The sequence below is a fragment of the Mchenga conophoros genome, linkage group LG4 (assembly GCF_057382185.1).
Source record: "Mchenga conophoros isolate Kocher_MC1m ecotype Shallow Benthic linkage group LG4, M_conophoros_male_GT1.1, whole genome shotgun sequence".
NCBI lineage: Eukaryota > Metazoa > Chordata > Actinopteri > Cichliformes > Cichlidae > Mchenga > Mchenga conophoros.
In genome coordinates this window covers 2,417,420-2,432,333 of record NC_140529.1, presented here as the reverse complement: position 1 = coordinate 2,432,333, position 14,914 = coordinate 2,417,420, and the positions used below count along the sequence as shown (strand labels likewise).

General features: G+C 39.6%; 1 protein-coding gene across 1 annotated transcript; it reads left to right on the top strand.

Annotated features, from left to right (window-relative positions):
• Window positions 1–316: 316 nt before the first annotated feature.
• aoc2 (amine oxidase copper containing 2) lies at window positions 317–8,744 on the top strand. Its single transcript, XM_085269909.1, has 5 exons — window positions 317–1,952; window positions 2,815–2,933; window positions 6,460–6,626; window positions 7,380–7,512; window positions 7,587–8,744. Exons 1-5 carry the CDS (start codon window positions 377–379, stop codon window positions 7,875–7,877), a joined length of 2,286 nt encoding a protein of 761 aa, XP_085126035.1. The 5' UTR covers window positions 317–376; the 3' UTR covers window positions 7,878–8,744.
• The last annotated feature ends 6,170 nt before the right edge of the window (window positions 8,745–14,914 follow it).

Below are 14,914 nucleotides of genomic sequence, written 5' to 3'. Positions count from 1 at the left end.
TTACTGTAGCAAACATGATTGCTCATATCTTACACATTCAATGTGTGCAATTACATATTTAGCAGCTTATGTACAATGTTCATCATTAAACTGAGAACAAAACCTGCAAACAAAACCTTTTTTTATGTAAAATGGTGAAATCTTTAAATACTCAGACATCGTGCATAAAATAGTCTTGTTTGTAGGAGGATTTGAACAGTAGGTCGATGAAACCGTTTCATTGCAGCTCAAAGAAATAAGGAAAGAGGGGCTGGAGGTAATCAGATCCGTGCATAGGGGGCTGGGAAAACTGAAGAGGGTCGTTTCTCCTCTTCTAGATTGTGTGAACAGTCCTTCCTACCCAGAGCGCATTCCTCTGCTCTCGCTCCAAGCGCGCATGATGGTAGAGGGAAAGATGAACCCTTTGGCAAAATGGGCGCTGGTCCTTTTAGGGCTTCTCTCCCTTATTCTGAACATCGTCCTCATCGGCATCCACTCCAGCAGGGCACCCAAATGTTCCCGTGAACGCATCCACCCGCTGCGAGGCAGACACGACGACCGCACCCTTGTGTTCGCTGACCTCACCCGGGAGGAGTATATGAAGGTCCAGCAGTATTTACTCAAACAAAAAGACCTGGCTATATCCACCAGCCAGATCACAAAGCCATCTGAAAACTTTCTCTTCTTAATAGAACTGTCGCTCCCAAAGAAAGCAGAGGTGCTGGCTTACCTGGACGAGAACGGCACCAAACCGGTGAGAGAGGCGACGGCAGTGGTTTTCCACGGCGCAAAAGGCTATATCAAGGAATATGTAGTGGGACCTCTCGACAACCCAACATACCACAGAGATGTGACTAAAGAGAGGTATCAGGTGGATGTCCCCATTAATGCGCGTCCGGTCACCATTGGGGAGTACGTCTTGGTTTTTCGTTTTTTTGAAACCGAGATCTTCTCCAAGTTAGAGAAACTCCTTCGAGAAAGCTTTAGGGTAGACAAGAAAAAGACGCTGAACGCGTTCGAGCAGATGCCTCGCGGAGTTCGGTCCGGGGACAGAAAAACCTGGGTGTCTTTCTTCAGGGATATGAGTGGCATGTACATCCATCCGGTGGGCTTCGAAATTCTGCTTAACCACGAAAGCCTAAACATGTCACAGTGGAGAATAGAGAAATTGTTTTATAACGGCAAATATTTTGACTCTGTAGAAGAACTTCAACGCGCATATGATAATGGGTCAGTTAAGAAAATCGTTTATAAAGAGTCGCCTGACTATGGCTCTCTCAAGCCCAGGAGCAAGCCTCTGCAGATCGGCCCGCAGCAGTTTTACTCAGAGGGGGCGCGATACAACGTCAGCAACAACCATGTCCTGTACCTGGACTGGAGCTTCGCTTTCGGACTGAGCTCTCTCACCGGCATGAAGGTGTTTGATGTACGTTTCAAGGGTGAAAGGATCGCGTATGAACTGAGCGTACAGGAGGCTATGTCGGTGTACGGTTCAGTGACTCCAGGGATGATTATTACCAAGTTCCTAGATTCAAGTATCGGCATTGGGCGCTTTGCCCACGAGCTCGTCCGTGGAGTAGATTGTCCTTATCAGGCGACCTACGTGGACACATACCGCTACATTGATGCCCCACTCCCGGTCAGGTTTAGAAATTCTATCTGCATCTTTGAGCACAACATGGGTCAGCCCCTGCGCAGGCACTTCGCCGACTTTTTCCACAACAACTTTGGAGGAATGGCAAACAGCGCTTTAGTGTTCAGGACCATCACGGCTATCGGGAACTATGACTACATGTGGGATTTCATCTTTTACCAGAGCGGATCAGTGGAGGTCAAAGTTCACGCAACCGGCTACATCTCCTCTTCCTACCTGCTTCCCGGGAGTAAAACACACGGACACCAGGTGGCTGAAAATGTCCTGGGCAACATTCACACGCACTTCATTAATTTTAAAGTGGACCTGGATGTACTTGGTGAGTGACGTACACATTTAAATGTGATTTATTTATTTATTTTTTGACAAAACCGATGTAAATGTAAAGCTTTGCAAAATTAAGCAAACAAGTCTGTTGTCAAAGGCCAAATTATTTGGATATAAGTCCCCCTTTTCCACTCCACACGGTCCTCTTTACTTTCTCTGCTGGTCAGAGTAAATGTTAGCCCTTTAAATATGAGAAATAATAGTACAAGTCCTTTTTAATAAAAGCTATATGTTATATGTTTAGCTGATGTCACATTCCAGATGTGGAGGACGATTCCCCAAAATTACAAAAACAAAACAGCAACTTCGTATTAGAATTTTCTGTATTTTAGAAAAACAAATAAACCAAATCAAATCATATATAGTGCAGTGTATAGTATTATAGCCTTTAGTTTACAGCCTCCTAATAAATATGTCACACTTGATAAAAGTAAATATAAATCCATACAGGCAATAAGCTGTTTGCACAAGTGTGCCAAGCAGGAACACACACACAGACACAAATCCTACTATACATTCCACAGCACTTACACATTGCCCACAGAGTCCACAGTGAAAACAGATCTCCTCTGGTGTTTCTTACTGCAACCAAAGGCAATTTGTGTTTTACTGCTTATGTTCAGCATTACAGCTGCTTATGGAGCCACGATGCTTTTATGCACAATGTAAGCTTCTAGGCATCCTTACCTAAAGAAATCAGTTCCAGTCCTGTGTAATTCTTTTTAATCTCATCTATGTATTCATCAGCCACTCATCTCGCTGAGTGTAAATAACATAAAGACCACCTTCCACACATTCACTGAAGCATAGAAATGCAGAAAAGAAAACAACATTTTGCCACATTTCCTCTGCAGGTGTGAAGAATGTATTCCAGACCAAAGATATGGAGTACATGAATGTGTCACTGCCATGGATGCCTGATCATTACGCCATGATCCCTAAGCTGGTGGAGAAGCAGCTCAAAACAGAAAAGGTCTTCTTCATTTTTATTCAGTTGCATTTTTCATAACCTGCAGAGAATAGAAACAGCAGCGCACACGGGTCAGGAAATGTAGCAGCAGTGTGATGCAGCTGGCAACAAGGTGCTGGGTTAGAATCTCATTTCCTTTCCATGGTTTCCTCTGGGTTTCCAACGCCATTCTTCTTACATTAAACGGTCATCCTTATTGGCAGTTGGTGGACTGTATTTGATTGGCTAAATATGGTTTTAGACTACAGCACTTAGAATTCAAAGACATTTTTTCAGAGTGCATGAAATGCTGATGCCTAGCTTCCTTACCAACAGTTCTCAAAGATGCATTGCCAGAAATAGTGGATATTGAGTATGAAAGCATGCTTGTAGACCGCACACTGAGAGAAACCCATGTCACACTTTTATAGTACAAATGAAATACATTTCCACGCTCTTAAAACTAGAAGATTTAATGTTTTGTTTTCTCATTTAAAGAGAAAAGAGGGGGAAAGACAACACCAGTAATGAAAGAAAATGTTATGGTGGACGTGTAACCACACTTAAATATCATCCTGCTACAGTTTCCCATCACCTGCACAGACTCTGTGTTATACTGCTATTAACAACACAAGCTCTTGTTCTGCTCGGTGAAGTTGAAGTTGAGCCAACCCCAGTGAGTCTCCACTGGAGAATCACTGGATGAATGATGGGACCACTGGAACAACCTGATTCCAGACTTATGCACAAAATAAACAGGTGAAAAAAAGGTACTTAGTAGTTCTTAGTGTAAAACGAGCAGGGTTGATCCGGAAAGGTGAAAGAACACAAAAGGATACACAGGTGTGATTGAGACTCATTCAGGGTTGGACAGACAGTTACAAAGACAGCAGACACTAATAATAATAATAATAATAATAATAATGATAATAATGATAATAATAATAATAATAATAATAATAATAATAATGATAATAATAATAATAATGATAATAATAATGATAATAATAATAATAATAATAATAATAATAATAATGATAATAATAATAATAATAATAATAACAATAATAATAATAATAATGATAATAATAATAATAATAATAATAATAATGATAATAATAATAATAATAATAATAATAATGATAATAATAATGATAATAATAATAATAATGATAATAATAATAATAATAATAATGATAATAATAATAATAATAATAATAATAATAATGATAATAATAATAATAATGATAATAATAATGATAATAATAATAATAATAATAATAATAATAATAATAATAATAATGATAATAATAATAATAATAATAATAATAACAATAATAATAATAATAATGATAATAATAATAATAATGATAATAATAATAATAATAATAATAATGATAATAATAATAATAATAATAATAATAATAATAATGATAATAATAATGATAATAATAATAATAATGATAATAATAATAATAATAATAATAATAATAATAATGATAATAATAATAATGATAATAATAATAATGATAATAATGATAATAATAATAATGATAATAATAATAATGATAATAATAATAATAATAATAATAATAATAATAATGATAATGATAATAATAATAATAATGATAATAATAATAATAATAATGATAATAATAATAATAATGATAATAATAATGATAATAATAATAATAATGATAATAATAATAATAATAATAATAATGATAATAATAATAATAATAATAATAATAATAATAATAATAATGATAATAATAATAATAATGATAATAATAATAATAATAATAATAATAATAATAATAATAATAATGATAATAATAATAATAATGATAATAATAATGATAATAATAATAATAATAATGATAATAATAATAATAATAATAATAATAATGATAATAATGATAATAATAATAATGATAATAATAATAATAATGATAATAATAATGATAATAATAATGATAATGATAATAATAATAATGATAATAATAATAACGATAATGATAATTATGAGCAGACTTGAACCTCTGAACATGTTCCTTAAACAATATATATGTTTATCCCTTTTTATTTTTTTTAATGTTTATTACAAATTTGAAAATGGGCCTTTAGTCTTGTTAAGCACTCTATATCCCACGTCTGCCTCCACCATAGAGTCAACAATGTTTCAGGAAGACTCAAATCCAGAATCCAGAACCGTCTTCCTTTTGTGCCATCCACATGAGACGCATACAGAGCAAACTTGTCAGAATGTAGTGAATGTTTAACTTAAATAGATAAGGTTTGCACATATAGGGATAGAAATGGGCTGTGACTGCACTCTCATGTGAATGTACTATGGCAATGAGCATGTTTTCTCCATATTTTTCAACCCTTTAAGTTCTGCCAAGTGCATGAGCTAGGTGGCATCTTTCTTTGTGAAGAAGCTTTAGTCTTAACCAGCTTAAGCCTGTTGCCTTTAAGTCTTAGACTGTGGAACTGGATTCATTCATTTCCACTGACTTTGTTTAATACTGTAAGGTTGTGTCATTTTTCAGGCCAGTTCTCTAAAGGAACCGGTGTATCAGTAGGTATCAGCACAAGTGTCAGTAACCAGGCTAGAGCAGAGTGTTTCCTTTAGTCTCTTTTTTATGGTTTTCTAGAAAACCATGTAATGCTGGGCTTACACTGTGCGATTTTTGGCCCATTTTGAGCCAATTTTTGAGTCGTGCGACCGTTTTGGCGATCGGCCCGATTTTGGCCTTCATCGTGCGTCGTGCATCGTGTAGTATACGTGGGGTAACGAGAAGCGATTGACACCTCACGACCAGCTCCCGATCATCAATCGCTTGGTCGTGAGGATTTCAAACCGGTTTGAAGTCCTCGCGACCGTCGTGAGGGTGTCACCACAGTTTGTCACACTGCTCACGCGCAAACACAAATGTCAGCGAAAAAGACGGAGCAGCACGGCTGTGCAGCGTGTGATCTGGACACAAGCGATGGAGGCACAACTTGTAGAACTTTGGAAAGCTCATCCGAGCCTTTTCGATGTGGCCTCACAAAATTATCACGACCACAACAACCGTGAAAATAGTTGGATCTACATCGCTGCTCAATCACAGCTGCCTGATCATGTTTTTCATTAGCAATTTAGCAAAGTTGATGGTGGTGGTGTGTCTGTGTGAGTGAAAGACAGAGAGAGAGAGCGAGCGACAGATTTTCTGTTATAACCTTCATTTTATGGACGCACAGTGTGACTCAGGTCGCATCAGAGCATCGGGCCGTATAGTGTGAGACCCTGCATCGTGACCTATGAACTTCTCACCCCTGCGAGTCAATCGTACAGTTTGAGCAGGAGCTGAATCGCGCGACTGAAAAAATCGCACAGTGTAAGCCCAGCATAATCAGGTCAATAAATAAAAGTGACCATAAGCTTTAAGATCTTTGTACTGGATCAGTCAGAAGACGCCAGACTTAACCACTAATCATGCAGCAGATTACCAGGAGTCACTTGCTTTCACTTAAAAATAGACTAATGACCGTGACACCTTTGCAGGAAGCTGCCTTGCGTTATGACACCAAGACACCACGCTACCTGCACATTGCCAGCAACAAGACCAACAGGTGGGGCCATCAGCGCTCATACAGGCTGCAGGTGTATAGCTTTGCTGGGGACCACCTTCCAGAGAGCGAGACAGAGGAGAAGGCGATGTCCTGGGCCAGGTAGGACTGAATGATAGCATAATTAAAAAACAGCAAATCGAAACACGCACATTAAATTTGACTCATTGTAAATGTCTACTTTATCTTAAAGAAATAAAGCTAGTGAAACAGGTCATTTGAGTAATGGAACAGGTGGGCTTGGACAGGTGTGTAGTATTGATTTTATTTTTTTATATATACCCAAGTTAATGTGTCATGACCCAGTGCTTTGGCCTTTGAACTTGAGTTTTTCTGTTTTGCACGTTTGAATCCAAGTCTGCGGTTTTTTGTTTGCTCAGTGTTAGCACTACATTCTCGCATCTATTGCATATTATTGCTACTCTGGGGTAAGTATATCTACTGCATGACATCATGTTTTGTAAGGATGCCATGTGTCTGTATCATCTCTCTTCTGTTAGACCCTCTTACCCAAAGAAACATCAGCCAAATCATGTTTAATACCATCTGTTTCATTGGCTGGGGCTGTGCTGGGCACATGCTGGCTCCTCTGGGGACTCTCCCTAATTACCTCATGTGTATTTTGAGCCATCAGTTTTTCATACTGTTTGTTTTCCCGAGTATTAATCGCCACATGTGGATCACTGGAGTTTCTTATTTTGCTGTTTGGAATTTTCACCAGATAGTTTTTTGTTACTTTGCCTGCAAGTCATATTTTGGGTCCAGATTTGCCACTAAACATGACATAATGTCACGTTGAACATGCAGCTAATATCGGGGTTTTCTAAGATGGAGTCCACGCATGTTTGCCTGCAGGTATAAGGTTGCTGTTACCAAGCATAAGGATGTAGAGCAGACCAGCAGCAATCTGTACAATCAGAACAACATCTGGACTCCAGCTGTTGACTTCAGCAAGTACATTGAAGACAATGAAAGCATAGAAGACGAGGTATGTCTGATAAACTAAACACCAACACAATATAACGGCACTCGATTATTTACTTAATCGTGATTTGTCTGCAGGACCTTGTTGCCTGGGTGACCACCGGATTCCTCCACATCCCTCATGCCGAGGATATCCCCAACACCGTAACGGTGGGCAATGGGGGTGGGGTCCTGCTGAGGCCCCACAACTACTTTGATGAGGATCCATCCATCCACTCTGCGGATTCGGTGTACTTTGAGCCAGGCAGCGAGGACAGCTGTGAGCACAACAGGATGGCTTGCCTCACTCGTGACACCTGCAGCCCCAACCTGGAGCCATTCAGCTACCATGGCTTTGATGGAGTCATGAATTTTAATGACTGGAACTGATTTTTATTTAATTTATTTTAATTTTTTTAATTTAATTTAAATTTTTTTGCATTATGTTGTGGAGCTTCTGAGGCCTGACAAACTCACACGTGCTTGGCCTTAAGTAATAATCATGAAGGCCATTAAAGTGTATAAGAAAGCTGCTTCTAAAGGTAAAAGTGCACCAGGCAGCATTTTATATAATATTCATAATTTTTCTCTAAAGACACATTTAGTCACTTTTTTTTACACATCTACCAGGAGTTAGACCTGACCACCCAGTTCATGTCATGTTTTTCAAATGTATTGAAAAGAGTTTTGCACAACCTTCATTCATTGCAGCTTGCATTTGGTTGCAGCTTGCATCATGCAAAACGGTGATGAAACATAAGAGACTATCCTGTTAGGCTGTAATAGGCCTTTGCATGTACAGTAGATCACGTGTCCTATACAGTAAGACCAGTGTCTATACTCTATATCTAATTACGAGTATAATAACAAAGTTGACTCTAACACGATGAATCTCCCAATGCCAGATGTCTTATTCTAAGCTGGTCTACAAATTACAGCTTGCTGGCTAACTAGCTATTATTGCAATAAGGCAAATGTTAGTTATACAGTTTTGTTTTGTTACATGGTAACATGATTTACTAATGGTTAAATATGCTACCATGTGACATTATATGTCAGTATTACGAGTTACATCAGCTGGTCAAATAATTCCTCAACATGACTTTTCTACTGATAATGTTTGCAAGCAAGAGCCACCGAAATGGAACTGTGAATATGTGTGGTTATAAAATGTTACATTTATTTGCCTGCACAGTTTCTGATTTGTTTCACCTACTTTCAGTTATGATTTTATATGAATTAAAGGATTTGCTTTCATTGTTTATTTTATTTTTTTACCGCTTGCATGTCTTTGATATAGTCACTGAATACTAAAAAATAATTATAATCACTAGACCCAAAAACCCAAATGCAGAAACCTTGGAGGTAGAGCAAAATCCAGATATTCAAAAATCATTGCAGGCAGGATTCAGGGTAGTCAGTATAAACAACACAGTCAAGAGGTAAAGTTTATATAAGACTCTGAAAGATCACACATGATAAACCCAAATAGGAACAAATAGAGTTATGACAACAGCCCAACTTATACGGTATCTTTAAAAAACACAATTTCCACAGCAGAAAACACTCACTGATTGTGACGTTCAAAGAGAAATGTTTGGTGTTAATATGGAAATCTCTGGAAGAAAATGAATAGCACTTGGTTTCGACAAGGTGAGCTAGTATTTAATAAAAATAAATCAAACTGAATGATGATCTTTATTTCCTCCTTTTATTCATATTTAAAGTTTTATGATAACATTATATACTGAAAATGAAATAAAATAAATTATTAAGAAAAACAACAAAAAACTGTTTGCATAAATAAATCAAAGTGGATTTGAATTTTTAGTAAAAAGTTTAACCTAAATATGAATATGAAAATTAAACCTAAACTTTTCATAACTCAGTTTCTTTAAAGAGTTGTGGTAAACTATGACATCAAACCAAAACAAAGAAAAACGGGAATATTGCAGTAATAAGTCAAAATGCTCCCAAATATGATTCTCTGGTTTTCTTCCTGATGATGGACTGCAACACAAGCTGTGATGTAAACACTGTAAGCTGCACTGCTGTGGCTCCGAGGTGGGACTACTAAACATTTGACTAAAGTTGGATTCAATCTGGATGTTTTTCAACAGAAGCATTCAGAGGAATGTTTTTGTTGTTGTTTTTACTAAAATACTCTTTGTTTTGTTTTATCTGTAACCATTCTTATCAACTCTATCGCACACTCATACACACGCACAAAGATAAGACCATATCCTATTCCAGTAGGGAGGAAATGGAAAGCACATGTGAAAGTCAGAGTAAGTCGGTCTACACTGCAGAATTTATGGGAACTGCTCTAAAGGTTCATGTGCAGGTCAGTGACCGTATGAGCATGAACCCTGGTGAAGCTGAACATATGTTTTTCTGCTCCAGATGCACAAGGAAATGTTTATGTTTAAGTGCTCACTTTTTTGGCTCTCTTGGCTCTAGGACAGGAAAAAAAGGCAGGGGGGAGAAAATAGGAGGAAATATGTTAAAAGGGGGGCTTACTTGAGTAAGGCAGTGACAGGATGTGAAGATCCTGAGGGAGAGCAGAGCAAAACAAAACTATAACTATGTAAGAGTAAAGGCTCTTGACTCTGAGGACCTTCCCATCAAGCAGATAACAGTCAGGTAACCAGTTAACTAAGCACTTTGTCTTTCACACAGTTAAAAGTGTGGGGGGGAAACCCAAAATTCATCCAATGAAAATGTTAAAACTTAAAATGATTTATTCTGTCTTTGACTTTGGCACCGATGCACAAATAATTGAATAGAATTCAATTATATCTTGAAAACTGGGCGGAAACAACTTCCTGTTAAACTAGGTTCAGGGAGGGGCAACTTGTTCCAGGAAACAACACGAGCGCAACAGTTTTAACCCTTAATCTGCATTTATGTCTGACTAACTGGGGTCAGTGTCTTGTCCAGGGATATTAGGTATGGGATCATGGAACCACCAACCTTCTGATTAGTAGATGACATGACATAGAAGATGACTCTTCCTCCTGAGCTACTGCAACACCACAGGGCACATGTTCAGGACCCACAAATATCACATTTGACCTATATTGAGATTATCTTTGTTCATCGAGATCATTCTATTCACGATCACGATCCTTTCCTAAACAGCACCAAGTATTATCCCTAAACTGACACAAAGAGTGCATAAAAGTATACAAACACATCAGATTTGAATGGGGAAAAAATCATGCTGGATATATGTACTGATATGTATGTGTTAGGAACAAAAGGATGCCACACTGTTTGATGGAAATAAAAATGATCAGTTTACCAAGGGGTAAGAAAAGACAGTTGGAGAGCTTTTCCTTTTCGTGCCCGTTTCTGTGGAACAACCTCCCTCAAGATACAGTGGGGCAAAAAAGTATTTAGTCAGCCACCGATTGTGCAAGTTCCCCCACCTAAAATGATGACAGAGGTCAGTAATTTGCACCAGAGGTACACTTCAACTGTGAGAGACAGAATGTGAAAAAAAAATCCATGAATCCACATGGTAGGATTTGTAAAGAATTTATTGGTAAATCAGGGTGGAAAATAAGTATTTGGTCAATAACAAAAATACAACTCAATACTTTGTAACATAACCTTTGTTGGCAATAACAGAGGTCAAACGTTTACTATAGGTCTTTACCAGGTTTGCACACACAGTAGCTGGTATTTTGGCCCATTCCTCCATGCAGATCTTCTCGAGAGCAGTGATGTTTTGGGGCTGTCGCCGAGCAACACGGACTTTCGACTCCCGCCACAGATTTTCTATGGGGTTGAGGTCTGGAGACTGGCTAGGCCACTCCAGGACTTTCAAATGCTTCTTACGGAGCCACTCCTTTGTTGCCCGGGCGGTGTGTTTTGGATCATTGTCATGTTGGAAGACCCAGCCTCGTTTCATCTTCAAAGTTCTCACTGATGGAAGGAGGTTTTGGCTCAAAATCTCACGATACATGGCCCCATTCATTCTGTCCTTAACACGGATCAGTCGTCCTGTCCCCTTGGCAGAAAAACAGCCCCATAGCATGATGTTTCCACCCCCATGCTTCACAGTAGGTATGGTGTTCTTGGGATGCAACTCAGTATTCTTCTTCCTCCAAACACGACGAGTTGAGTTTATACCAAAAAGTCCTACTTTGGTTTCATCTGACCACGTGACATTCTCCCAATCCTCTGCTGTATCATCCATGTGCTCTCTGGCAAACTTCAGACGGGCCTGGACATGCACTGGCTTCAGCAGCGGAACACGTCTGGCACTGCGGGATTTGATTCCCTGCCGTTGTAGTGTGTTACTGATGGTGACCTTTGTTACTTTGGTCCCAGCTCTCTGCAGGTCATTCACCAGGTCCCCCCGTGTGGTTCTGGGATCTTTGCTCACCGTTCTCATGATCATTTTGACCCCACGGGATGAGATCTTGCGTGGAGCCCCAGATCGAGGGAGATTATCAGTGGTCTTGCATGTCTTCCATTTTCTGATGATTGCTCCCACAGTTGATTTTTTCACACCAAGCTGCTTGCCTATTGTAGATTCACTCTTCCCAGTCTGGTGCAGGTCTACAATACTTTTCCTGGTGTCCTTCGAAAGCTCTTTGGTCTCGGCCATGGCGGAGTTTGGAGTCTGACTGTTTGAGGCTGTGGACAGGTGTCTTTTATACAGATGATGAGTTCAAACAGGTGCCATTCATACAGGTAACGAGTGGGGGACAGAAAAGCTTCTTACAGAAGACGTTACAGGTCTGTGAGAGCCAGAGATTTTCCTTGTTTGAGGTGACCAAATACTTATTTTCCACCCTAATTTACGAATAAATTCTTTACAAATCCTACCATGTGGATTCATGGATTTTTTTTTCACATTCTGTCTCTCACAGTTGAAGTGTACCTCTGGTGCAAATTACTGACCTCTGTCATCATTTTAAGTGGGGGAACTTGCACAATCGGTGGCTGACTAAATACTTTTTTGCCCCACTGTATTCGGCAGGCTGCTCTGTGGAGGTTTTTACAGCTAAGCTGAAGACACATTTGTTCATCCTACATGTCTTAATTCTGTGGCTTTTAGTTTTTACATTTGTATTGTTTTTAACTTGTATTGTGTCTTTTACCTGTATTGCTATGTAGCGCTTTTATTTTATTTATCTCTTTAGTTGTACAGCACTTTGTTTGAAAGCGCTTTATAAATAAAGTTATTATTATTATTATTATTATTATTATTATTATTATTAAATTCAGACACCCTGATACTCAAATTGAAAACAATAGACGCAGGATGGTCCATTTTTCTCAAATTTCTTTGCAGCAACTGAAAATGGTACCCAGTAGTTTGTATGGCGCTGTGTGCCATTGTTGTCTAACAACACTGAGACACGTTCCTATGAAGATACCAGATTGCCTTTAAAGAGAAAATAAAATTGAATTGGAATCAGACATACATACATGACATACATGACACCGGTCAGTCAGAAGTGCCAGCTTGATGCCAGATCTGGGCCAGACCTGTTTTCTATGAGCCAGGGCCACATAAACCAAACCCCAATTAAGCCAGATGTGGCATGCCATCACATAGACAGTGCCATCTATGCCAGGCCTGGCCCATATCTGGATGACATACCACTTACAATGCTGGAAGTCAGCCAGCATTGCTGGCTTGACACCAGATCCGGGCCAGACCTGCTTGCTATGTGGGGAGCTATGAACATGCCCTTGAATAGCTAGAATAGCTATCTCACAGTGCAGGACAAAGGGTCTGCACTTGACTGTCTTCCACCTGTAGTTTTAGCTCATCCATTTTGTTCACAAGAGACTTGTTTATTTTAGTAGGTGCTGGAGCCTGGAGGAGGTGGATTGGTCCAAGGCAGAGAAAGTGCTGGGTAGGCCAGAGCTGAGCAGAGTGGACAGCTCCAATTAAATGTACAGTCACAAAAGAAAAAGAAAAAGTACAAAAGAGAAAACACGTTCATCTGGTGTGTGTGCTGAGGTGATGTGGTAGAAAGGCTGGCCAAAGTACTACAGTGGACCAACCTGCAGACCCTCAGCCAGCGCAGGGGTTGGCTCAGATGATGGTCGACATGGTGACCATGCAGGAGCAGCAGGTGGTGCACTGCCTCTGCCTCGGCCCTCTGCTTCACTTCATCAGGCCATTTAAACGTGGTCGCTTTGTATTAGCTCTTGTTTATAAGATTGGGGAAACCTGCAGTCAGCTGAGACTGAAGAAGTCACTTGGATGAGTGACGAAATATTTCTCCCACAAAACGCTACGTCCAGATGAACAGAATCAACTTTTTGGAGATTTGCTTTCCTGGATGATTGAGCATCAAGACATTAGCTCTTGTGGATAATGCAACGTGATATCTGCGATAAAGCAGGCACTGTTTCGGGTCATCTCCTGAGTCAGCATCCGAAAATAGATACTGACTGACCAGGGCACATCATGTCTCGCACACTGAAAGAGCTGTATGAATTACTGGGTGGGAGGATAAACACAATTGGGATCGCGGGTTATACCCTCTGTTGTTTGAAGTGCAGAACGTGCACCAGGCCTCCACGGGGGGAAGGTCCCAGTCCGGTTAAAATAAAGATTCAGTACGTCCTGGATCTTAGAGCAAAGCTGCACATTTTGGGGAGGTTATTGCAAGAGAATTTGCTCGAGGCCCAATAACATCAACAGCGCCTGTTCAGTAGAGGGGCTACACTCAGGCAATTTTCGTTGGGAGATAGAGTGCTTGTGTTTCTCCATTCTTCTAGTTCCAATTTACTCAACAAGTGGCAAGTGGGGGATATTGACTATGAAGTGATCAGGTCAGACAGGGTAGGAGTCGCACAAGTATATCATCTCAACCTCCTTAAAGCATGGAAAGAGGCTGAAACCACATTTCTGGTGAGCCTGGTGAAGGAAATAGATGAGTTGGGGCTGGAGGTGTTAAATTCCACCATTCCTGCCTCCCTCCATTGTGTTGACCATGTCACACAGGTCCAGAGAGCGGATGTTGCCACGTTGTAACAGGATTTTGTTCAGACAAAATTGGCCAAAATGAGTTTAGAAGTATAATGAGAGACTGGCCTGGCTGAAGGGATCTCGGCACATAACAATGCTCGCAGAGACACCCGTCCACAGGACGAGCTCTCCAGGAGAAGCCAGCTTGGAACCACTAGATGATCAGTGTCATGCATCCAGTGGAGCAGCACCCTGATATTGGCTGACCAATAATAGAACAGAAGGTTAGGCAGAGCCAGTCCACCTTGTGGGCGTGGCCTTTGCAGGATGCGTGGGTTCTTCTTGTTCCAAATGAATGATGATATTAGCTTGTCTAGAGAGCTGAAGAAATGTTTGGTCAGATACTGTATATAGGGAGGTTTTGGAATAGATAAAGGAGCCTTGGCAGCAGGTTCATTTTAATATATTGATCCTCCCGCAGAGA

Bases quoted from the DNA above. Each gene is read 5' to 3' on its own strand.
- aoc2 (XM_085269909.1), top strand. From the start codon at position 377: ATGATGGTAGAGGGAAAGATGAACCCTTTGGCAAAATGGGCGCTGGTC. The intron at 1,953-2,814 runs GTGAGTGACGTA...TTTCCTCTGCAG, and splicing joins AGTGGACCTGGATGTACTTG to GTGTGAAGAATGTATTCCAG. The intron at 2,934-6,459 runs GTCTTCTTCATT...ACACCTTTGCAG, and splicing joins AGCAGCTCAAAACAGAAAAG to GAAGCTGCCTTGCGTTATGA.